This window comes from Oncorhynchus nerka, linkage group LG28 (genome assembly GCF_034236695.1).
Source record: "Oncorhynchus nerka isolate Pitt River linkage group LG28, Oner_Uvic_2.0, whole genome shotgun sequence".
NCBI classification, from domain to species: Eukaryota; Metazoa; Chordata; class Actinopteri; order Salmoniformes; family Salmonidae; genus Oncorhynchus; species Oncorhynchus nerka.
The window spans coordinates 54,978,500-55,006,017 of NC_088423.1; the positions used below are offsets into that span (position 1 = coordinate 54,978,500).

Consider the following 27,518-nt stretch of genomic DNA (forward strand, 5'->3'; position numbering starts at 1 on the left):
AACCCAGATTGGAACAGAGGGAAGCTCCAGAGGAGACGGATCTTTCTTGAGTAGGGCAAGGCATTGGTTCGACCTCAAATCCAGAGTAGGCAACATATCCCAAGGACAACCGCTTCTGCAGCCATCGTGAGGAGGATTCAGGAGAAGGATGCTGGTGCCCCATCCACCCGACCCACAGATCCAACAACTCCAATACTGGAAATAAGTGTGAGTGATGTTGTTGCGTGTGTATATGTCTGACTCTCCTACCTTGGCCTGAGAAATACTGCACCAAACAGCTTTGTTTAATGTGAAAATATATGACTGATTTCTTGATTTATCTTAGATTAATTTGGAGGATTTTGAGGAAGTGTATACTGGCTATGTTGTTGCTTCGGCATCTCAAGAGGGACAAACAGTAATAATGCAGTAAAAAAAAGGAAGCATGCGAGGCACAGACGTTCGCTTCGCCAAGCTGAGTTGTGCTAAGAGCAACTGAACAAAGTATGCGGTCGCCTTTATGATCAGCTGTGCTTAGCAGAGCCTTCTGAGTAGATTTGTAGGCATTGGTTAATTTTGTTGAAGCAAAGATCAATTGTTTTACTATGCCTTATAGCACATGTAACGTATTGCTGATAAGAAGGCTGAGTCTTTTTGAGTTTACCGGTGATTTTGACTCTGTTCGAGTGACATTGGCTGTGGGTGGAATATACACTAGAATGATAAAGAACTGACCGAATTCTTAAGGAGCTCCACATCTGATGAGCAGTGTGATCTGCTCCACACTTTCTCGAAATAAATGCAAAACCCGCCTCTGTGCTTTTCCCCATTGCTCGCATAGTCTCTGTCAAGCCTGTATGGTGTACCGAATGTCCAAACTAAGCTCGGAGTCAATGACCATCTCATCTAACCATGTTTCAGAAAGTAAGACAGATAAGGCTGGCCTCTCGGTATGCCCATTGGAACATAACTTTGGCATGTAGTGCATCCATTTTTATCACAGAGAGATCTTTGTTTGTAAAGAAGTATTCATACAAAGAGCTATGTTTTAAGTGAAATATTAGCTTTTGTCTGAAGCGGAAAAAGACGGGAAATTGTAAAGCTAATTTTACCTATGCACTAACAAGGGTTTTCAGCATAAGCAGCTTGACTACTGCTAGAGTATAGTAGCTCTATTGATCTACTGTACTTTAATAACAGATGTACTCACATTAGATGGGTTCATTAGGATTCAAACCATCTCTCAAATAGCCTAATACGTACTCTTAGAGTAGGTTTACCCCATTAATGTACCTGGTAATGTAAACAGGATTTTCATATAAGACATCATCCCATTTCACTCATTTAAATCGGGAGGTTTTCCCGGACACAGATTAAGCCTAGTCTAGGACTAAAAAGCAAGATGGGTGGAAAATCACCAGCCAAAATTATTTCTAGTCCAGGACTAGGTGTAATCTGTGTCCTCAGAACCGCTCGTAACCCTTCATTTGACCTAGCCTAATAAATAAGCCGACAAAGTAGTTGACAGCTTTTAACATATTTTGAAACTATACATGGTTTATATTCCTGTTATAAACAATGGAGTAATGCAAACTTATATTTTGGTTTATCATAGGGTAAGACATAACTTATAGTATTTAAAGCACAGATACACTACAGGTTCAAAAGTGGTGCAAACTTTCTACGTGTCTTTTCTGGGGCGGGCAGTTTTTCCTGATCTCATGACCTTGTCAGGTAAACCTTTGGTTCCTATTTATAGGCTATGACTGGGCCCAAAGCTAACTTTTTCTGTCACTGGCACGACCAGGCCAGCTGGCCAAAAATCTACTGGCCGAACAGCAATTCTACTGGCCAGGACATGGTGTAGTTTTTAATGCAAAGGGGTCATGCAGGGCCTATAGGTTGGCATGCTTTCTCTCTATTTGCAGCTATTAATAGGCTATATTAATAATAAATAAATACAAATAATTTGATGGGTTCTTATGTTTGTCCACCCCCAAATATTTACTTCTTCAACTCAATTGTTTGTAAACAATGTAATTGTTTGTAATTGGCATGCTGACTGCAGGAATGTCCACCAGCTGTTGCTGGAGAATTTAAGGTTAATTTCACTACCATAAGCCGTCTCCAACGTTGTTTTAGAGAATTTGGAAATACATCCAACCAGCCTTATAACCGCAGACCACGTGTAACCATGCCAGTCGAGGACCTCCACATCCGGCTTCTTCACCTGCAGGATCGTCTGAGATCAGCCACCAGGACAGCTGATGAAACTGTGGGTTTGCACAACCAAAGCATTAATGCGTGCTTGTCGTCCTCACCAGGGTCTTGACCTGACTGCAGTTCGGCGTTGTAACCAACTTCAGTGGGCAAATGCTCCCCTTCGATGGCCACTGGCATGCTGGATAAGTGTGCTCTTCACGGATTAATCCCGGTTTCAACTGTACTGTCCATCATGTTGGCAAGCGGTTTGCTTATGTCAACGTTGTGAACCATGGTGTTGGTGGGGTTATGGTATGGGCCGGCATAAGCTACGGACAATGAACACAATTGCATTTTATCGATAGCAATTGAAACGCACAAAGACACTGTGACAAGATCCTAAGGCCCATTATTGTGCCATTCTTCCACCGCCATCACCTCGTGTTTCAGCATGATAACACACGGCCCCATGTCGCAAGGATCTCTACACAATTTCTGGAAGCTGAAAATGTCCCAGTTCTTCCATGGCCTGCATACTCAACAGACATGTCACCCATTGAGCATGTGTTGGATGCTTTGGATTGATGTGAACAACAGCGTGTTCCAGTTCCTACCAATATACAGCAACTTTGCACAGCCATTGAAGGAGTGGGACAACATTCCACGGGCCACAATCAATAGCCCGATCAACTCTATGTGAAGGAGATGTTGCACTGCATGAGGCAAATGGTGGTCACACCAGACACGGACTGGTTTTCTGATCCACGCCCCTACCCTTGTTTTTAACGGTATCTGTGACCAACAGATATATCTGTATTCCCAGTCGTGAAATCCATAGATTAGGGCCTAATTTATTTATTTTGGCAGATTTCCTTATATGAACTGTAACTCAGTAAAATATTTGAAATTGTTGCATGTTGTGTTTATATTTTTGTTCAGTGTATGTAAATACATTGTTTATATATTCTGTCTGTATATTCTGTATATTGTCTGTATTTTACGTTTATTGTGTACATTCTGTTAATTGTGTATATTCTATTTATTTTTGCAGCAACATTTGACCATGTAAAATTCCTGGTACATGCAAATGTACTTGGTGAATAAAGGTGTTCATGATTCTAAATATTATTTCCATTATACCCATTTTCACCAGATTTGACCTTTGACCATCGAAAATGCCCTTAAAAATCTAAATTTAACTGACAGCAGATCAATTGTGGATGACAGCCTGTAACAAAAATAAATTCAAGCACTCCTTTCAGGCTGGTCTACTATTATACTGGGTTATATTTGTAAATAATTTCACTTGTGCATGCACTAGACTCGTAGGCTAAATGGTATTTAGTTGTACTATGCCTTCATCTTGTGGCAACATTAATAAACTAACTTCCAAGCAGTCTTCATTACTCCATATATCACGGAAAAGTTTCTGCAAATGAATAAAAGGTTTGAATTATTTTATGAGCCGTGATAATATAGCAAAGTACAAATTAAACATAAATTTGCATTTCTATTGAACTGCGGCGCTTTGAATTTCTGTACAGTCGTACATAATACGACGTAGCCAAAGATATATATAACTAACCCAAGATAGTTCATCTGTGTAGTTTACAGTGGGAGCAAATGAAGCAGAGTGGGCAGAACAAGCAAAGACGTGGCCAAAGCCATGCACGAGGTAGAGATCCTATTGGCGTTGTTTTAGCATATATTTGCATATTTCTGTTAGTGAACGCCTCTTCTGAAGTGCGCGTGTGCACAAACTCAATTCGACCTTGCACTCTTTCTAAACAACACCATTTTTAAATACTTTGGCATAGCGTTTGTCTATAAAACGTAGTCCACTGTGTTCGTAACATATTATAGTTATGGGAACATAAACATGTATTGAGATCAGATGTTTCTTCGATGAGAGAATTTGCAGAATGTCAGCCCAGTTTCACTTAGTTCCATCCTCTTCTCTCACTCCCATATATGGTGGTGAGAACACGTTCTGAACGGTTGCTTAGCTGTTTAGCCCTGACTGACGAAGCTAGACGCTCCCAGTCGAGCCGTTTTTGGAGGGGCTCTTTTTACTTCCTCACTTCAGTGGCCGTGCCTTGCTGCTCATCGCACACACACCAACAACCTAGCACTTCTCCGTCTTCTTCTAGAGGTAGATATCCAAGTAAAATGACCGACCAAGGCTTATCAGACGAGGCCGCGGCAGCAGCGTGCAAAGATGGAAACCCACTTACGAAGGTGAGTAAAGCTATATCTAGCAGTCCACTCTTGAATTCTGCCCAAGTGGAACTCGCAATACTAAAGTTAGGCACATAGGCCGGTTATGCAGTTTCATAGCTTTTACAGCTGGGCTCACGCGCAGGTGAACATCGTCTGCCAGATGCAACGTTTGCAAAAGTGAAATAGCTTTTGCTGTTTGCGTCTTATTTATAGACTTTAGTGCATTCTACTGATACACCGTCCGCAGTGCTACTAACTATGAAACTCTATACTTCGAAGTGACATTTGGACTTTGGAGGGATTACATCCGACCATGTTTGTTGTGCCTCTGCTAGCACTGATGGTGTATACAACTGCAAAACAGGAACTCTGTGTTCATTTTTTGCCCACTCTTCTATAGAATAGAACCTATAGACACACACACTTATAGATAGGCTTTACATTTACTTACTTTACTCCATTTCTGTTATGTAATGATGCCGTATTGGTATTGTTTATTTGCCAGCCAGACCTAGGTCTGTGATAAGCAAGTCCGTGTCCGCGCTTGTGTAGGCCAGAGCGTCCCTGTATTACTGATACTTGACTGTATATCATGCTATTACAAACTCGCATCTACAGTGTTGGTAGTCGCAACAGTTGTTTAATAAGAACTTAAATGTTTCGTTCTCGTACACCTTTCCGGACATTAAGAAACGACGTGCTACCTTCTTGTAGCATTTCTATGTTCTATAACACCAGATCGGTTGCTCAGCAACAACACAGCTGCTTGCACCACGCTGCCATTCGTAAGAATTGTATGCGAACAAGCCTAGGCTATTGTGTGTATATAGCTAACTGTTGTCAATCAATACATGCAAACAGGTATTTTGATACCTAGCTAACGTTAGCGTGCTTGGACAAAGTCCAGCAGTTAGCCTCTGACTGTAACTAGCTAAAACCAGTCAGTTGAAAGCTAACATGGCTAGCTAACGAACGGGCAAGTACGTTAAAGGTAGCTACCCAATGAATGTGTTTTTTATTTTTATTATCTAGCTAAGGTAAAGTTATACCAGTCGGATGAGAGCTGAAATTTGCTAGATGTCGGCCCAGGCGGCATCCCTAGACGTGTCCTCAGAGCATGCGCAGACCAGCTGTCTGGAGTGTTTCCTGACATATTCAGTCTCTCCCTATCCCTGCCTGCTGTCCCCATTTGCTTCAATATGTCCACCGTTTTTCCTGTACCCAAGAAAGCAAAGGTAACTGAATTAAATGACTATCGCCCCATAGGACTAATTTCTATCATCATGATGTGCTTTTGAGGCTCCACCTTACCTGACACCCTAGACCCACTGCAATTTGCATACCGCCCCAATAGACCCACAGATGATGCCATCGCACTGCACACTGCCCTATCCCATCTGGACAAGAGGAATACCAATGTAAGAATGCTTTCCATTGACTACAGCTCATCAACCCCGTCCTGTGCAATTGGGTCCACACATGCATCCAACTCAAATCAAGTTTGCAGACTACACAACAGTAGGCCTGATTACCAACAATTACGAGACAGTATACAGGGAGGAGGTGAGGGCCCTGGGTGAGTGGTACCAGGAAAATAATCTAACTCAACGTCAACAAAATGAAGGAGTTGATCATGGACTTCAGGAAACAGCCGAGGGAGCATGCCCCTATCCACATCGGCGGGGCCGCAGTGGAGAAGGTGAAAGCTTCAAGTTCCTTGGCGTACACATTATTGACGTTCTGAAATGGCCCACACAGGCAGTGTGGCAAAGAAGGCGCACCGGCGCCACTTCAACCTCAGGAGACTGAAGATATTGGGCTTGGCCCCTAAAACCCTCACAAAATTGAGCAATGTCGGAGTGGCATTTACTAAATCTAATATTTATATTTTTCTTCCAGTCTTTTACTTACATTTTTGTGTTGTAAATTGTTAGATACTACTGCACTGTTTGCTACACCCGCACACCGTTGAAGTCGGAAGTTTACATACACCTTAGCCAAATACATTTAAACTCATTTTTTCACAATTCCCAACATTTAATCCAAGTAAAAATTCCCTGTGTTAGGTCAGGTGGGATCACCACTTTTATTTTAAGAATCTGAAATATCAGAATAATAGTAGTGATTTATTTCATATTTGATTTCTTTTGTCACATTCCCAGTGGGTCAGAAGTTTACATACACTCAATTAGTATTTGGTAGAATTGCCTTTAAATTTAACTTGGGTCAAATGTTTTGGGTAGCCTTCCACAAGCTTCCCACAATAAGTTGGGTGAATTTTGTCCCATTCCTCCTGAAAGCTGGTGTAACTGAGTCAGGTTTGTAGGCCTACTTGCTCGCACATGCTTTTTCAGTTCTACCCACACATTTTCTATATGATTGAGGTCAGGGCTTTTGTGCTTGGGGTCATTGTCCATTTGGAAGACCCATTTGCGACCAAGCTTTAACTTCCTGACTGATGTCTTGAGTTGTTGCTTCAATATATCCACATTTTCCACCTCATGATGCCATCTATTTTGTGAAGTGCACCGGTCCCTCCTGCAGCAAAGCACCCCCACAACATGATGCTGCCACCCTCGTGCTTCACGGTTGGGATGGTGTTCTTCAGCTTGCAAGCCTCCCCATTTGTCCTCCAAACATAACGATGGTCATAATGGCCTAACGGTTACATTTTTGTTTCATCAGACCAGAAGACAGTTCTCCAAAAAGTATGATCTTTGTCTCCATGTGCAGTTGCAGACCGTAGTCTGGCTTTTTTATGGCAGTTTTGGAGCAGGTGCTTCTTCCTTACTGAGTGGCTTTTCAGGTTATTTTGATATAGGACTCGTTTTACTGTGGATATAGATACTTTTGTGCCTGTTTCCTCCAGCGATTGGTTTGCACTTTTCGCACCACAGTACGTTAATCTCTAGGAGACCGAACGCGTCTCCTTCCTGAGCGGTATGATGGCTGAGTGGTCCCATGGTGTTTATACTTGCATACTATTGTTTGTACAGATGAACGTGGTACCTTCAGGCATTTGGAAATAGCTTCTAAGAATGAACCAGACTTGTGGAGGTCTTCAATGTTTTTTTTCTGAGGTCTTGGCTGATTTCCTTAGATTTTCCCATGATGTCAAGCAAAGAGGCACTGAGTTTGAAGGTAGGCCTTGAAATACATCCACAGGTACACCTCCAATTGACTCAAATTGTAGAATAATAGTGAAGGCATCAACTATTAAATAGCACACATGGAGTAACTAAAAAAAAAAGTTAAACAAATCCAAATGTTTTTGTTTCTTCCAAGTAGCCATCCTTTTCCTTGATGACAGCATTGCACTCTCAACCAGCTTCACCTGGAATGCTTTTCTAACAGTATTGAAGGAGTTCCCACATATGCTGAGCACTTGTTGGCTGCTTTTCCTTCACTCTGCGTTCTGATTCATCCCATACCATCTCAATTGGGTCTTTGGGTTTGTGACGTGGCAGTGAGTGTGATGGTGCATCTCACTAGAGACCAGCTTTCAAGGCCTTGATACATTGGATATTTTTTAGGCAATGTTGCTGGCAACTGAGTGGGATATGAGACACTTGAGCAATTAGCACATGGACATGAATAATAGATTTCATATTAATCATATGTTAACTACATTTTCCCATTTATTTACTCATCTCCTATAGCTTCTTGTTGACTGCCACGTCTGTACTGGAATTTCTTAGCTAATAGACAAGCAACAGAGGTGTTGCCGCTGCCCTGGGCATCCACTCAATCTACTGCCAGGCAAGTCAATGGCAATGCAGACAAAAGGATAACTAGAGTTAGAAAATGTTTTACTTCAAAATTCTAAGCTAGGAAGTGTAAATGGTATTCATCAAGATGGCAAGCTTGTTAAACATACAAAAGAGAATCTAATACATAACTAAATGTACAACTACATGGCTAGCAGAATACCAGATCTTATAGCCTTTAGCCGTACCCTCATCCTACTCCTGTTCCTCTGGTGATGTAGAGGTTATTCCAGGCCCTGTGTGCCCCCAGGCGCTCTCATTTGCTGACTTCTGCAACCGTAAAAACCTTGGGTTCATGCATGTTAACGTCAGAAGCCTCCTCCCTAAGTTTGCTTTATTCACTGCTTTAACACACTCCGCCAACCCTAGCCATGTCTGAATCCTGGCTTAGGAAGGCCACTAAAAATTAGGAATTTTCCATCCCCAATTACATTTTCCGTCAAGACCGAACTGCTGAAGGGGGCGGAATTGCAATCTACTGTGGAGAGAACCTGCAGAGTTCTGTCATTACTATCCAGGTCTGTGCCCAAACGATTTGAGCTTCTACTTTTAAAAATCCATCTCTCCAGAAATAAGTCCCTCACTGTTGCTGCTTGTTATAGACGCTCCCAGCTGTGCCCTGGACAACATGTGAATTGATTGCCCCCCAATCTATTGTTAGAGTCCGTACTGCTAGGTGACCTAAATTGGGATATGTTTAACACCCTGGCCGTCCTACAATCTAAGCTAGATGCTCTCAATCTCACACAAATGATCAAAGAACCTACCAGGTACAACCCCAAATCCGTAAACATGGGCACCCTCATAGATATCATCCTGATCAACTTTCCCTCTAAATACACCTCTGCTGTCTTCAACCAGGAGCTTAGCGATCACTGACTCATTGCCTGTGTCCGTTATGGGTCTGCGGTCAAACACTCCCTGAAACACTTCTGCGAGCAGGCCTTCCTAATCGACCTGGCCCGGGTATCCTAGAAGGATATTGACTTCATCCTGTCAGACTGTCTTTTTCATACAAATTTGCATCCTGCAGCACTAATTCCAAAATGTTTTGTGACACTAAAGTCCATGGAGACTAAGAAACACTGTCACCACTGATAAATCCACGATAAGCGAGAATTTCAATAAGCGATTCTCTACGGCTGGACATGCTTTCCACCTGCCCCCCCCCCCCGCTTCTCCTTCACCCAAATCCAGACATCTGATGTTCTGAAAGAGCTGCAAGATCTGGATCCCTACAAATCAGCTGGGCTCGACAATCTGGACCCTCTCTTCCTAAAATTATCTGCCACTGTTGTTGTAACCCCTATTACTCTGTTCAACCTCTCCTACTTTTCATCTGAAATTCCTAAAGATTGGAAAGTGGCCGCGGTCATTCCCCCCCCCCACAGGGGGAGACACTCTTTCTAGACCTTAACTGTCACAGACTTATAAAGCCAAGTGAACAAACAGATCACTGACCATTTCGAAATCCCACCGTACCTTCTCCGCTATGCAATCTGGTTTCCGAGCTGGTCACGGGTGCACCTCAGCCACACTCAAGGTCCTAAACGACATCATAACCACCATCGATAAGAGAGAGTACTGTGCAGCTGTCTTCATCGACCTGGCCAAGGCTTTCGACACTGTCAATCACAGCTTTCTTATCGGCCGACTCAACTGCCTTGGTTTCTCAAATGACTGCCTCGCCTGGTTCACCAACTACTTCTCAGAGTTCAGTGTGTCAAATCGGAGGGCCTGTTGTCCGGACCTCTGGCAGTCTCTATGGGGGTGCCACAGGGTTAAATTCTAGGGCTGACTCTTTTCTCTGTATATATCAATGATGTCGGTCTTGCTCCGGGTGATTTCTTTGATCCACCTACGTAGTCGACACCATTCTGTATACATCTGGCCCTTCTTTGGACACTTAACAAACCTCCAAACAACCTTCAACGCCATACAACACTCCTTCCGTGGTCTCCAACTGCTCTTAAATGCTAGTGAAAAGAAATGCATGATCTTCAACCGATCGCTACCCACCCTCCCGACTAGCATCACTACTCTGGATGGTTCTCACTTAAAATATGTGGCTAGACTGTAAACTCTCCTTCCAGACTCACATTTAAGCATCTCCAATCCAAAATCAAATCTAGAATCGGCTTCCTATTTCACAACAAAGCCTCCTTCACTCATGCTGCCAAATTTACCCTGGGAAAACTGACTATCCTACCGACCCTTGACTTTGATGTCATTTACAAATTAGCCTCCCACACACTACTCAGCAATTTGGATGTAGTCTATTACAGTGCCATCAGTTTTGTCACCAAAGCGTCATATACTACCCACCACTGTGACCTGTATGCTCTCGTTGGCTGGTCCTCGCTACGTATTCATCGCCAAACCCACTGGCTCCAGGTCATCTACAAGTCTTTGCTAGGTTTAGCTCTGCCTTATCTCAGCTCACTGGTCATCATAGCAACACCCACCCATAGTACATGCTCCAGCAGGTACTTCGGAAGTTTACATACACCTTAGCCAAATACATTTTAAACTCAGTTTTTCACAATTCCTGACATTTAATCCTAGTAAGAATTTCCTGTTTTAGGTCAGTTAGGATCACCACCATACGTTCATCTCTAGGAGACAGAACGCGTCTCCTTCCTAAGTGGGATGCCGTCTGCGTGGTCCCATGGTGTTTACACTTGCGCACTATTGTTTGTACAGATGAGCGTGGTACCTTAGGGCATTTGGAAATTGCTCCCAAGGATGAACCATACTTTTTTTCTGACATCTTGTCTGATTTCTTTTGATTTTCCCATCATGTCAAGCAAAGAGGTACTGAGAAACACATCCACAGGTACAACGTCAATTGACTCAAATTATGTCAATTAGCCTATCGGAAGCTTCTAAAGCCATGACATAGGTTTCTGGAATTTTCCAAGCTGTTTAAAAGCACAGTCAACTTAGTGTATGTAATCTTCTGACCCACTGGAATTGTGATACAGTGAAATTGTCTGTAAGCAATTTGTTGGAAAAATTACTTGTCATGCACAACGTAAATGTCCTAACCAACTTGCCAAAACTATGGTTTGTTAACAAGACATTTGTGGAGTGGTTTAAAAATGAGTTTTAATGACTCCAAACGAAGTGAATGTAAACTTCCGACTTCAACTTTATATTTCACTGGTCATCCCCAAAGCCAACTCCTCCTTTGGCTGTCTTTCCTTCCAGTTCTCTGCTGCCAATGACGGGAACAAATGGCTAAAATCACAGATGTTGGAGACATCTCCCTCACCATCTTTATGCTGCTCTGACAGCTGATGCTTACCGATCGCTACAGCTGTACACAGCCCATCTGTAAATAGCCCATCCAACCAACTACCTACCTCATTCCTGTACTTTTTTCTACTGTTTTGCACACCAGTATTTCTACTAGCACATCCTCATCTGCACATCTCACTCCAGTGTAAATTGATAAATTGTAAGTACTTTGCCACTATTGGTCTATTTATTGCCTTTCCTCCTTACTTCATTTGCACACACTGTATACATTTTTTCTATTGTGTTATAGACTGTACGATTGTTTATCCCATGTGTAACTGGTGTTTTCGTCGCACTTTGCTTTATTTTGGCCAGGTCGCAGTTGTAAATGAGAAGTTCTCAACTGGCCTACCTGGTTCAATAAAGTTTTTTATATTTTTTATATAAATAACTGGGGAGTTGACTAATGCGCAACACCTGTTGAATATGGCAAGTGTTTGTGAAGGATATAAAAAAAACGGAATGAAATTGTTGCTAGCAGCACAGTTGGTCACTAACGTTCTGGATAACATGAAAACAGCCTGACTTTAGGCTGTTTGGGCTCTTGATTGCCTTCGTGAGGTCAGAACGCTTGCATCAACCCGACTCCTCGGCCAGAGTGTCCAGTGTGCGCTCTGAAATTCCGAACAGCACAGAGCGCACTCTGACACACTGGAGGACATTTTAGGAATGCACCCTTTAAAGGCGCTACATGGTCATTTCGATGTCTACATTGGCCATGCAACATTTGCGTTGTTTTGACCTCTGCAGAAGTCAGGGCTATCTGGCTATGCCTCCGGAGGCTTCACAATTGCGTCACACATCCATACAGCGTCTCCGACCACATTTTCGGATCAAGCATGAATTGTCTCTTTGTGCCAATTCAAATGCTCGAGGTACACATGGTACTTTTGTACACTATCAATACTTAAAATGTATGCTCTGTTCCAAGTCTGAGTTCTCCCACCTGTTTTCATAATAATGCTGCCATTTATAAATGAGGCTATGTGCTCTTTTACTTGAGTTGGACAGCTGTGTACTACATTATTTAGGACAGAGCTACAAAAATGTCCTAAATAATGTAGTACAAGTTCTTTATTCAAGGATTTAGAGCACCTATCCAATTTCAGATTTGTAGATAAGTCTAATTGTACAAGTGTTTTACATTTTTAATGACTATTTTACACGTGTTTCTCAGCAGTTTAATTTTGTTGAAGTGTTTGTACCAGGAGTTAACAACATTGCTCTTGATGATCTACAGCGGTAGGCAGGCTTTTCTGCCCAGTGCTACCACCACACTCTTCAACGAGACCATCAATTAGGTGTGGTTAGAACTGGGCTTGAACAAAAAAGCCAGTATAAACCTGTAGCTTGTCAAAAGCAATTGTGGCCATCCCTGAATTGTATTTACAAAGTTGACTATATCTGATGAATGTACATGTGGTTGTACATTAAAACATTTTTTTTTTTTTTTTAGTTCCAAGTCAATTTTGTTTACAGGTAATATACTACTAGACATTTTCCCAGTGGAAAATCCGCTGTTAATATTAAATCAATACTAACTACATTATTTCTGACGCCAGTTGTCATGATTGTTTAAGTTTACTTTTATTGCTGTATTATGTTGCTTCATCACCAAGGTTTTCCAGCATTCAGCTTTGACCTACTACAGTAGCTGTGTTGGTATTGTACTTCAAACTATGTGTGGGCAGTTTGCTTAGCATTCAAACCTTCTCAAACAGCCCAATTCATAATCTTCAGAGTGATAAAGGCAATTAGTGTCCTGCTGTTAAAAGGATGGGGGGGTGTGGGGTTGCATGAGCTGCAGACAGCTGTATTGGTCCTCTAATACAGGACGATTTAATGGCGCAGTGTACAAAACAAAAACATTTTATTTTGGACAGTATGACAAATCCTGCAAAGCACGACTGTCTCGGAATGTACAGCGTGAGACTCCCATTACTGTACTGAAACATAATGATTAGTCTTAGATCATTGTAGTTAGGAGTATGTTTGCTCCGAAACATGTAAGCAAGCATGAACGATTATTGAAGGAAATCAAGTTACCACCCTGAATTTACAGGTGTACCTGTTTTTCAATGCTCACTTCTTTTTGAGGTAAAACATAAGTCCTAGAATTAAGAATAATTCCTAGAATTGGGAATTATGTGGTGTTCCAGGATTTCATGATGCAGCAGACCATGCTGAGGGTGAAGGATCCAGTGAAATCCCTGGACTTCTATACCAGGATCATGGGAATGACGTGAGTGCCAACCGTTGCCCCACCAATGTTGTCTGGTCATTGGATCACGAGAAATACAGTACCTCTATTCTTTCAAATAAAACTTTAACTAGATTAATTTCATGACAGTTTTAACCAAAGTAAATTGATTTAGGACGAGCAGTAATAGGACGAGGTGAAGGCACTTACTTACTTACTTGACAGTTACTTAGTAAAATGCTACAATAAGCTAGCTTTGGTCCTGCACTTCTTGGAATAAAGATGACAAGTTGGCTAAAGATTAAACAAATGGCATAACCCTGAAACCAGCCTGAACTCTGTGCTCAACACGTGGCACACGTATTGAGCGCAGCTGTCAGGCTGGTTCATGAGACTATCGACTGGCAATAAGCAAATGGTAAAACACTACAACCCTCCTGACGCGTCAATAGAGCAGATACTTTGCCATTTTCCAATATGTAGTGCTGTTTCTCCCCTCATGCAGTCATACAACACGGGTAACTTTTCTTTGTCCCTTCCCTCCAGGTTACTCCAAAAGTTTGACTTCCCCTCCATGCACTTCTCCCTTTACTTCCTGGGTTACGAGGACAAGAAGGAGATCCCTGCTGACGTGAAAGAAAGAACGGCCTGGACCTTCTCCAGACGAGCCACCATTGAGCTCACCCAGTAAGGCTGCTTTGGATTTTGGGCGATAGGCAAAAGCGCTCCTCACTATTCACAAGAGGCCTGGGCATGATCAGAAGGTCTACTCTTACTCCAGTCCTAGAGATATCCTTGAAATGGTTTTTTAGTGCGGGCGTGGTGTGGATTATCAGAGGAGCCAGGGGGGCTCAACTCCCCTGAAGGAGACGTTGGCTGCCCTAAATGCAACAAAAGTAAAACTGGGGGATCTTCTAAATAATTCCAATTTAACCATTCTCTAATTTGTTTAAAATGCAGTGGTAAATATGAAAATTAACGAACACCCCCACCTCTCTGTCATGGTTTAAACCATTTTATTTGTGGCGGCGATGTCCATGCAGATTATTTTTTGCCTCGGCTGAGATTTTCCTTTGTACTTCCTCTTTTTCGCATTTGTTTTGACATGCGTACTCGATTAAATAAAATAAATGCCTTTATTCCAATGCATTAGATGTACAGTGCATTCGGAAAGTATTCATACCCCTTGACTTTTTCCACATTTTGTTACGTTACAGCCTTATATTAAAATGAAGTACATTTTTCCCTCGATCTACACATAATACCCCATAATGACAAAGCAAAAACTGGTCAAAATCTGAAATAATCACATTTACACACGTATTCAGGCTCTGTACTTTGTTGAAGCACCTTTTGACAGCAATTACAGCTAGAGTCTTCTTGGGTATGACGCTACAAGCTTGGCACACCTGAATTTGGGGAGTTTGTCCCATTTCTTCTCTGCAGATCCCCTCAAGCTCTGTCAGGTTGGATGGGGAGCGTCGCTGCACAGCTATTTTCAGGTCTCCAGAGATATTTGATTGGGTTCAAGTCCAGGCTCTGGCTGGGTCACTCAAGAACATTTAGAGACTCATCCCGAAGCCATTCCTGCGTTGTCTTGACTGTGTGCTTAGGGTCATTGTGTTGTTGGAAGGTGAACCTTCTCCCCAGTCTGAGGTTATGCGCACTATCTATGAGCAGATTTTCATCAAGGATCTCTCTATTTTGCTTCGTTTATTTTTCCCTCGATCCTGACACGTCACCCAGTTCCTGCTGCTGAAAAACAACCCCACAACATGTTGCCACCACCATGCTTTACCGTAGGGTTGTTGCCAGGTTTCCTCCAGACGTGACGCTTGGAAATTCAGGCCAAAGAGTTCAATCTTGGTTTCGCCAGACCAGAGAATCCCTTCCCTTTCTAAAAAGCTGTTTGCTTTGTCAATATGGGCTATTGTGTGTAGATTGAGGATTTTTAAAATTTAGAATAAGGTTATAATGTGGCGAAGGGGTCTGAATACTTTCTGAATGCACTCTGTTGATTTATCATTGTTAAATCAGCTGTTTATAGCGCTCATTGCTTTGTTTTTCAGGTGCGTGCAGGTTTTTAACTTTTTTAAATTATTTTTTTTACTTGCAATACCTGATGATCAACAATATTACTAGACAACTAGCTACAGCTAGACAACTGCATCCAAGTAAATGTTAATGACATTAGGCCGATAGTTGACTCTTTCGGTGTGCCCATGAGAATTGTTTTTACGGCAAAATGTAATTAAATGTTACATAGTTACGCTTACAGTGCATTTTTGAAACCTCCAAGATATGATTCGTACAGGGTTTAAGTTATCTTTAAATTGCTAAATGCTTAATAATGACATTGTCGATAAGGAAAGGTAGTGTTATGTCACACAATCTGTGAAGACTCCACGCATTAACTCATGAATTATGGACAACTCATGAACTATGGTGTAAAACATGTTTTGAATCAATTCCTGTATTATATTGAATGTGGGCTACCTATTCTGCGTGTGTTCCTGTTTGCCTTGGCTGAGAGGGTAGGCTACCGGCACTGGTATAGCCCACTTTTAAATTTAACTTAAAAAGCCATTTAAAGCATGGTGAGCGTTACTTTTTTGACCACGACCGGCGAATCAGTCAACACTACATCACTGGCTTCTGGTAGGCCTATTTGAAGTTCACAGTAATACACATTGTAGCCTAGCCTAATAAGTTGACCCTGTGTTTAGGGTGACCTTCCTGGTTTTCCTAGAATGGTTTCAGCCTCATTTTAGGTGTCCCAACTTCTCAGGCTACATTTATTTTCAATTTGTCAGCAAGACACACGTCTATTACCATTCATCAAATGGCATGAGTAGACATGCAGTTTGGATGCTGGAATTGTTTTGAAATGGACGTACATGCCTACTTTTTAAAGTAATTTGTTTGACAATCAGATAAATGTCATGATGGGTTGTGTTCATGCCACATTAAAATGTCATTTATTTTTTTAAATATCGGATGTGTTATCTTACATTCCTATAATTTGATAGTTTTGTATTGCATTGTTTTTTTTCTGTGCCTCTTAGTAACTGGGGCTCTGAGAGTGACGCTAGCCAGTCTTACCACAATGGCAACTCGGACCCTCGTGGCTTTGGTGAGTCTCTACTCTACACTGAAGCTCAGTAATCATCCCATAGTACCTTGCCGTACCACTGTACGTAAAGTCTGCTGGAATAATCAATTATTTTTTTCAGTTATAATGCATTGTAAGACTTCTCATTGACATGTTTGACCCACTTTTGTCTTATTGTATATCTGTAAGAAGGACACTTTTTAAAAGGCCCATGCATGCTTATAACCAGTTATAAAGCATTATATCTGCAGGCTTCATTGTTACCCACCCTGCCATTTATATCTTTTGGATTGTTATTCTTCCTAATGGATAGTTTTTGTTCAAGACTTAGATATACACCCTCAGCTGTTCTCCAAGTCGTTGAGTTGATTAACTGCATACGTGGCGTAAACTAGTTAGTCAGCAATGTGTTATGTTCATTCTCGCGCATCATAGGGCACATTGGAATTGCGGTGCCTGACGTCTATGCTGCCTGCAAGCTGTTTGAAGAGCAAGCAGTCACCTTTGTCAAGAAGCCTGATGATGGTAAGAGTAGCCCCACAGTACTACTCACACTTGGCTTTTTTTGTAAGCAAAATTTGGGTGTGTGAAACATTTGCTTGGTGTCATAAAATATTTGAGACCAGATTGAAAAAGTGGGTTAAAAAGTGTGCGTGTGTTTGGACACCTACTCATTCAATTTTTGTAGATAATATTGAAGATATCAAAACTATGAAATATCACATGGAATCGTGTAGTAACCAAAAAAGTGTTCAACAAATCAAAATCTATTTTAGATTCTTCAAAGTAGCCACCCTTTGCCTTTGACAGCTTTGCACACTCTTGGAATAAGTAGGCGTCTTCAAACTTTTGACTTGTACTGTATATGCAGTACAAGTCAAAGAAGTTTGATAACATGACAATTCCCATTATTTGCTTGACTATGCCTTCTGGATACTTTCCTGCTGGGTTCCATAAAAATGAAGGCCCTAAGAAACCACCTCATGCTTTCACCCAGTCTTCCCCGTCAGACCCCAGGCTCCCAGAGGTGTTCCCAAGCCATTTTGTCATTTTCACTTTGCTCCCGATCTCCTTCCTCCATAGCCACGCGATCGATATACACGTGCGTTGGTCTTAATCATCTTTACTTTAAGATGAGGTAAAGTTGATTAATTCAGCACTGTAGCACTGAGTCATCTCACACTGCAGGAGATGTGATGCTATTATTACAGCAAACTTCCCCTTCGGTGATGTGGCCTCCTGTATACAGGGATCTGTGGCTATTCTTTTAAGCGTTGTACCTTCTTTGACAAACCCAGCTGTCCTTCCTCTCCTACAAGCCATCCCCTGTAACAATATACATAAAGTGGTAAAGTTCCCCAGAGACTCTATTACCCACTTCCTTAATTTATGACCCCCACTTCCCTGTAATGTTAATTAATGCCTTGGTTTTGGGACTCCACAGAATACACTGTCGGTCCTGCCAGACTCTGCAATTATAACAGCCTTATGCAAACATTGTCTCAAACACAGGCCCCGCATGTACCTCACCACCTGCTACAAATACATTTGTACATAAATCATTCCATCTCACCCATAACACATTAGTCACTAATACTAATCCACTTCTATAGTTCTAAACATACTAAAACATTCAAGTCAAATAGTTCATTTCCACCAATCCTACCTCTGGAACAATGATCACTCTTATGTTCCACGACACCTAGAAACATATTGACTTGAACATGGAAGAAAGACAATACATGGTTGGTCCAAGCTATCATATAGTGGCTTCTCTAATAACCTCCCTCTCGGAGGACACTAAACGATAAGGTTTCACAAGGAGAAAAACCCTCCCTCGACCCAATAATTTCGAGCAGCGCATCCTCCCCTCACATTGTGCTCTCCTCACAGCTCACAGCTCATCACAGGAATTCAAGCCCCTCAACCTAGCACACCATCACGGTTAGAAAGTACATTTACAAACGGGACCATATATTACCGATAATAACTTCTCATTACAACCCCCATTTGTCCCGGTTTTACTGTCGCAAGTGCCATGTTAATGACAGATCGGTATCTCACTGCGTTTTTACTTTAAATTACTATGCTTTGTGCTGACCTCCACAAACAACCTGATACTTATTTATTTTTATTTTTTATTTTTCACCTTTATTTAACCAGGTAGGCTAGTTGAGAACAAGTTCTCATTTGCAACTGCGACCTGGCCAAGATAAGGCATAGCAGTGTGAACAGACAACACAGAGTTACACATGGAGTAAACAATTAACAAGTCAATAATACAGTAGAAAAAAGGAGAGTATATACATTGTGTGCAAAAGGCATGAGGAGGTAGGCGAATAATTACAATTTTGCAGATTAACACTGGAGTGATAAATGATCAGATGGTCATGTACAGGTAGAGATATTGGTGTGCAAAAGAGCATAAAATAAAATAAATAAAAACAGTATGGGGATGAGGTAGGTAAAAATGGGTGGGCTATTTACCGATACGACTACCGCCCCGTAGCACTCACTTCCGTCATCATGAAGTGCTTTGAGAGACTAGTCAAGGACCATATCACCTCCACCCTACCTGACACCCTAGACCCACTCCAATTTGCTTACCGCCCAAATAGGTCCACAGACGATGCAATCTCAACCACACTGCACACTGCCCTAACCCACCTGGACAAGAGGAATACCTATGTGAGAATGCTGTTCATCGACTACAGCTCGGCATTCAACACCATAGTACCCTCCAAGCTCGTCATCAAGCTCGAGACCCTGGGTCTCGACCCCGCCCTGTGCAACTGGGTACTGGACTTCCTGACGGGCCGCCCACAGGTGGTGAGGGTAGGCAACAACATCTCCTCCCCGCTGATCCTCAACACGGGGGCCCCACAAGGGTGCGTTCTGAGCCCTCTCCTGTACTCCCTGTTCACCCACGACTGCGTGGCCACGCACGCTCCAACTCAATCATCAAGTTTGCGGACGACACAACAGTGGTAGGCTTGATTACCAACAACGACGAGACGGCCTACAGGGAGGAGGTGAGGGCCCTCGGAATGTGGTGTCAGGAAAATAACCTCACACTCAACGTCAACAAAACTAAGGAGATGATTGTGGACTTCAGGAAACCGCAGAGGGAACACCCCCCTATCCACATCGATGGAACAGTAGTGGAGAGGGTAGCAAGTTTTAAGTTCCTCGGCATACACATCACAGACAAACTGAATTGGTCCACTCACACTGACAGCGTCGTGAAGAAGGCGCAACAGCGCCTCTTCAACCTCAGGAGGCTGAAGAAATTTGGCTTGTCACCAAAAGCACTCACAAACTTCTACAGATGCACAATCGAGAGCATCCTGGCGGGCTGTATCACCGCCTGGTACGGCAACTGCTCCGCCCTCAACCGTAAGGCTCTCCAGAGGGTAGTGAGGTCTGCACAACGCATCACCGGGGGCAAACTACCTGCCCTCCAGGACACCTACACCACCCGATGTTACAGGAAGGCCATAAAGATCATCAAGGACATCAACCACCCAAACCACTGCCTGTTCACCCCGCTATCATCCAGAAGGCGAGGTCAGTACAGGTGCATCAAAGCTGGGACCGAGAGACTGAAAAACAGCTTCTATCTCAAGGCCATCAGACTGTTAAACAGCCACCACTAACATTGAGTGGCTGCTGCCAACACACTGTCATTGACACTGACCCAACTCCAGCCACTTTAATAATGGGAATTGATGGAAAATGATGGAAATATATCACTAGCCACTTTAAACAATGCTACCTTATATAATGTTACTTACCCTACATTATTCATCTCATATGCGTACGTATATACTGTACTCTACATCATCGACTGCATCCTTATGTAATACATGTATCACTAGCCACTTTAACTATGCCACTTTGTTTACTTTGTCTACATACTCATCTCATATGTATATACTGTACTCTATACCATCTACTGTATGCTGCTCTGTACCATCACTCATTCATATATCCTTATGTACATATTCTTTATCCCCTTACACTGTGTATAAGACAGTAGTTTTGGAATTGTTAGTTAGATGACTTGTTGGTTATCACTGCATTGTCGGAACTAGAAGCACAAGCATTTCGCTACACTCGCATTAACATCTGCTAACCATGTGTATGTGACAAATAAAATTTGATTTGATAGACTATGTACAGCGGCAGCGATCGGTTAGCTGCTCAGATAGCAGATGTTTGAAGTTGGTGAGGGAGATAAAAGTCTCCAACTTCAGCGATTTTTGCAATTCGTCACAGGCAGCAGAGAACTGGAACGAAAGGCGGCCAAATGAGGTGTTGGCTTTAGGGATGATCAGTGAGATACACCTGCTGGAGCGCGTGTTACGGGTGAGTGTTGCCATCGTGACCAGTGAACTGAGATAAGGCGGAGCTTTACCTAGCATGGACTTGTAGATGACCTGGAGCCAGTGGGTCTGGCGACGAATATGTAGCGAGGGCCAGCCGACTAGAGCATACAGGTCGCAGTGGTGGGTGGTATAAGGTGCTTTAGTGACAAAACGGATGGCACTGTGATAAACTGCATCCAGTTTGCTGAGTAGAGTGTTGGAAGCAATTTTGTAGATGACATCGCCGAAGTCGAGGATCGGTAGGATAGTCAGTTTTACTAGGGTAAGTTTGGCGGCGTGAGTGAAGGAGGCTTTGTTGCGGAATAGAAACCCCGACTCTTGATTTGATTTTTGATTGGAGATGTTTGATATGAGTCTGGAAGGAGAGTTTACAGTCTAGCCAGACACCTAGGTACTTATAGATGTCCACATATTCAAGGTCGGAACCATCCAGGGTGGTGATGCTGTTCAGGCATGCGGGTGCAGGCAGCGATCGGTTGAAGAGCATGCATTTAGTTTTACTAGTGTTTAAGAGCAGTTGGAGGCCACGGAAGGAGTGTTGTATGGCATTGAAGCTCGTTTGGAGGTTAGATAGCACAGTGTCCAGTGACGGGCCAAAAGTATATAGAATGGTGTCGTCTGCGTAGAGGTGGATCAGGGAATCGCCCGCAGCAAGAGCAACATCATTGATATATACAGAGAAAAGAGTCGGCCCGAGAATTGAACCCTGTGGCACCCCCATAGACTGCCAGAGGACCGGACAGCATGCCCTCCGATTCGACACACTGAACTCTGTCTGCAAAGTAATTGGTGAACCAGGCAAGCAGTCATCCCGAAAAACCGAGGCTACTGAGTCTGCCGATAAGAATATGGTGATTGACAGAGTCGAAAGCCTTGGCAAGGTCGATGAAGACGGCTGCACAGTACTGTCTTTTATCGATGGCGGTTATGATATCGTTTAGTACCTTTAGCGTGGCTGAGGTGCACCCGTGACCGGCTCGGAAACCAGATTGCACAGCGGAGAAGGTACGGTGGGATTCGAGATGGTCAATCATACCCCAAATAAAGTATTACGTGCACGGTTGACCCACCCCCTTCTCCAGCACTCATCCTTTTAGCGTCTTCAATGGTTCTTCAGATAGCGTTAGTTTATCTTCCCAACGGCACATGGGTAACTCATGCCCGTCACAGTTGATGTCATTATAATGTCCGGATTCTCAATATCTGAGAAAATTTTCTGATTTTTCCAAGTACACGAGTCTCTCACCTGAGCCGCTACCACCATTCTGTACAATCTATTCTGTCTGGTTATTTTTCCCACCAGTGCATCAGCAGTATGAGAGGAGTTTGACCTTGATCTCACTCCACATGCACAGCCTCATGCCATATTCCTGCTGCTCGTACTCAAGTTGCTGGCTCAGACTCGGGTCACAGGTAGGAGGGGTGAGAAACAAGGTTGTAGTGAACGCCTTTGTCGCTATTCTTCAGCCGGTTAGGGAGGGTTGAGGTTCACAATGTTCTTGGTCAAATTATCCACCCCATGCATCAAGATACCATCTGTGGTCACCTTTGCCATCTCGCAGTTACCGGGTCAGGGAGTTGGAGCTCTAACCCTTCGGGAGAAATCCCCAAAATACAGCAGACCCAATCTGGTGAGATTTGTAACGAAACAAAGACAAGAACAACAGCAATACACATCACAATCCATTTGGAGTAACTGTCAACCATTACTAACATATATTTTCCTTTTTATATGCAGACTGAACAAAATACATTTGCATATATACCAATCGGCTGGTTCCCAGGGAACTGGTTATTTCCCCTTGAGCCCTTGACATCATGATTAATAAACAAACATCCTGATTAATCAAAAAAATGTTTTCTTTCCCTGTAATTCTTCAATAAAACTATAGACGTCCCTCATTCATATTTCTTTGAGGTTTTAACAACAGTGTTTTCTTTCCCTGTACTTCTTCAATAACCGTTTAACAACATTTCAAACATTTTCCATCATTCTGCAAACCCAGTTCACAACCAATTTTTAAGACCACAAACAATAATTCAAACATGATATTAACACCACTAACACATATTCATAACTGATGAGGGGGTTGTGTGTATGGTACACTCTAGGGCTAAAACACACAAATAGCCAGGCCTTACTTATCTGGGAGCTCCCTTTTACGGACTAATCCGGATACTTTTATACTTAACTGCAGAATTTCACTAACTGCTCTCCCAAGACCACAGTCTCGGGAAACATTCCAAAGAGATAATGACACCCCCTCTCATGGAAGAGAATGTGTACATTTCGTTAGCATTCACTATGCTGCATCTTAATCAGAAACCCAGACGTTTTAATGAAACTAAACATTTAAAGTTCACAGTCCGCCCTCCAATCATCGCTTTCAGAGCAGCGTACCGATCACTGTACCTGTACACAGCCAATCTGTAAATAGCACGCCCAACTACCTCATCCCCGTGGTGTTATTTATCTTTTTGCTCTTTTGCATGCCAGTATCTCTACTTGCACATCGATCACTCAAGTGTTAATGCTAAATTGTAATTATTTCACCTCTATGGCCTATTTATTGCCTTGTTTTCTGAGTTTGCTAGGAGTGTTTGGCCTGGTAATTTTTTAAAGTCTTTTTAGAATCTATTCGCCTGGAATTTCGCATAGATTCTCCAACCCCAAAATCAACTCCACTTCTTCCCATGTAAAATGATCTGTGTATTGTTACTGGTCCTATGATCAGAGATATGGGTAGTAGCTGGATCGCTTTCGATTCTTCCCCGGTTACCTTGCTGAATGCAAAACTTCCCTGTTGTAAATTTAGCACATTCCTCATTGTAAGGAATCGGCTATATTTGATCCCAGGCATCTATTAGAAAGTTGTGTGAGACGTGGCCTCTTACGTCTCCCTTCACATAGAAACTCATCTCTATGAACCACTATTGATTGAACGAAGGCCATACACCGCTGTTTGAGTTTCCTGCCCCGCTGCTTTCAAGAGTGTTTGCTGCTGGTTCTTCTTCCCTACGCTACTTTTCACTCCCTGTTTCTTTGTCTTCTCTTGGCCATTGAAACACTGTTAGTGACCTTTCAGAAGCTGTGTTAACCCCTCGCACGACTACGAAGTGAGCAGAGTTAGATTCCACTCTCAAAGCATCCTGCTCCATTTCATCCACTACCCCCGCAACTGCAGTTTTGTCAAACCTGCCATCAAAGTAGACGTACAAATTCTGTCAATGTACTCACGTACCCAGTCTTTTTGCAGCTGAGTACATCTACTAATTTTGGGTTTATCGGTTTCTTTTTTGTTGATAGAATGCTGACTTCAAAACGCTGGTGTATTGAGCTTGCGATTTCTCATTCATGTCATTGTACCACATTACAACAGCATCTCTGAGTTCTTTATTTGATTGGAATTTTCACTCCGTAGGGAAATACTGACCAATTTGCAAAAAATGTTATCCATATTTGAGCCCGATTAGTAGATTCCTTGTGCGCTTGGTTTAGTGCATCAATGGCTTTATTAAACTTTCCTTCTAGCCCTGCTTTAAAAGGTGAATCTCAGCTGTCGGTCTCCATTTCAATAGTTATTCTGACACCTCTCCGGACGGTGTCCAGGGTGTTTAGATCTCCTCACCCACTGCTCTAATACTCGCCAATTTGAACTATTTTTCATGTTGTGATATCCACTTCCCGGAGTAGTTATGGTATAGGTGCCTAATCATTTGGTCACGGGACCTGATACCTTATTCGAACCAAAACTAAAGCATCTGCAAATGTATTACTGGAGGATACAGGTGACCTAATGTCTTCTTCCAGTGTCAAATATCACTGTTGTTGACAACTCACATTACCAAAATTATTCAGTTGTCTCCACATAATCTGTCACGGTTCCTTGCCCTAATGGGGCATAAATAAATCAACCTCTCTCCTTATTGCTACTGTTAATACACACAATGTTCAAATATCTTCTTGCTTGAATTTTTTAAATTTTTACCATTAGTGTGGCTCTCATGAACACGCTGTGCTCCAGCCTAATATATTAGGGGCCTAAACCCTTCTAGGTATGCAGTACCTAGTCCTACGTTTCAACTGGGTTGAGGTCGGGTAATTAGGAGGCCAAGTCATCTGATGCAGCATTCCATCACTCAGTCTTGGTCAAGTATCCCTTGCACAACCTGGAAGTGTGTTTTGGGTTATTGTCCTGTTGAAAAACAAATGATAGTCCCACTAAGCGCAAACCAGATGGGATGGCGTATCGCTGCAGAATGCTGTGGTAGCCATGCTTGTTAAGTGTGCCTTGAATTCTAAATAAATCACTGACCGTGTCACCAGGAATGCACCATCACACCACCTCCATGCTTCACGGTGGGAACCACACATGTAGAGATCATCCGTTAACCTACTCTGCGTCTCACAAAGACGAGACCAAAAATTTCATTTGGGAAAAAATAAATAATAATTTGGACTCATCCGATCAAAGGACAGATTTCCACCGGTCTAATGTCCATTGGTCGTGTTCCTTGGCCCAAGCAAGTCTTCTTATTGGTGTCCTTTAGTAGTGGTTTCTTTGCAGCAATTTGACCATGAAGGCCTGATTTCACGCAGTCTCCTCTGAACACTTGATGTTGAGGTGTGTTTGTTACTTGAGCTGCAATTTCTGAGGCTGGTAACTCGAATGCACTTATCCTCTGCAGCAGATGTAACTCTGGGTCTTCCTTTCCTGTGGTGGTCCTCATGAGAGCCAGTTTCAGCATAGCGCTGGATGGTTTTTGCGACTGCAAAAAGAAAGAAGAAACATTCAAAGTTCTCAACATTTTCCAGATTGACTGACCTTCATGTCTTAAAGTAATGATGAACTGTCGTTTCTCTGATTTATTTGAGCTGTTCTTGTCACAACACAACTGATTGGCTCAAACACATTAAGAATAATAGAAATTCCACAAATGTACTTTTAACAAGGCACACCTGTTAATTGAAATGCATTCCAGGTGACTACTTCATGAAGCTGGTTGAGAGAATGCCAAAAGTGTGCAAAGCTGTCATCAAGGCAAAGGGTGTCAACTTTGAAGAATTTGAAATATAAAATACATTTTGAATTCATTTTTGGTTACTACATGATTCCATGTGTTATTTGATCGTTTTGATGCCTTCACTATTACTCTACAAATGTAGAAAATAGTACAAATAAAAACCCTTGAATGAGTAGGTGTCAACTTTTGACTGGTACTGTATTATATTTATGCCAGATGTATAAATAGACTTGAGGATTGTTGTGCTGGCATTCCTCAATGGTGTTAGTTTTCATAGCTTAGCATTTTGCCAAACGGGTGAGGGAATCATCATATTTGTCTAGAGTTCTCTGTAGTTAAAACATAGGATTGGGTTACATTACAAGAACTGTCTTGGCAACATGACATCATTGATTTCACATAAAAGTGAGGCAGTTTTGGTCAATAACATTAACACTTCATGGCCACATTGAGGCATGTTCTATATGACATATCAAAGTTAACAACGTTGGGCCCTGTTGAACGTGGCCCAGGTGTTACTGTTGGTGGGTATGATTAACACCTTTTCAATGTGTGTTGCTTCAGTCACAGGGAAATCATCCTGGTGTTTTTATGGTTATGTATGAAACCAGGAAGAGTCCATTTACTGTACAGAAAAGAAAAGTTTTTGTAAATTCAATAAACTAAATGGATAATGCAATTCTATAAATATATTTTCTTAGACGCAACAGTTAATTTAGGATATTTCTTACTCTGGAAATACTTTAATTCAGCTCATGTGCTCTTTGGATGTTTATTCTATTCCTGCTCCAATGTGTATCCTGACAATTTTAATCAGGAGCATTTCTATCTATCTCATGGTGTTTTGTCTTCTCCATTCTCGTCTCTATCACCCTCTGCTCTTCTCTCAGGTAAAATGAAGGGGTTGGCGTTTGTACAGGACCCTGATGGCTACTGGATCGAGATTCTCAGCCCCAACAACATGGTCTCCATCACCTCTTAGAGGCAACAAGGATCCCCCCCCAACGGGATACAGTGGCGTTATTTGGGATGTAGATTTTGCCAACAATTTAGGAAAACCCCCCCAGTTCCATGAAGGATACTTATGGGAGTAGCAGTGACACGACATAAGGACAAGGCACACTCTTCTATTGTCTTGAGAGCTCGTGGCAATGAAATGCAACCCGGCATTGGGAAAAGGGCCAATCGTAAAGAATTAGGGTTGTATTTCTCATTGAGTTTAATGGCTGAGCACCGGTTTGGCGGACATTTTGTTTTGAGTATACAGCGATGCCTGACTTAACCTTCTAATGTGCAGTAAAGCTAAACACCACTGTTCAAAGCTA

At 42.4% G+C, this 27,518-nt stretch overlaps 1 protein-coding gene across 1 annotated transcript; it reads left to right on the top strand.

The window, feature by feature from the left end:
- The first annotated feature begins 4,165 nt into the window (after positions 1-4,165).
- On the top strand, positions 4,166-27,518 carry LOC115102811 (lactoylglutathione lyase-like). The gene is made up of 6 exons (XM_029623121.2): positions 4,166-4,419; positions 13,628-13,710; positions 14,215-14,355; positions 16,734-16,801; positions 17,216-17,305; positions 27,084-27,518. The coding sequence occupies exons 1-6, from the start codon at positions 4,351-4,353 to the stop codon at positions 27,173-27,175; spliced, it is 543 nt and encodes a 180-aa protein (XP_029478981.2). The 5' UTR covers positions 4,166-4,350; the 3' UTR covers positions 27,176-27,518.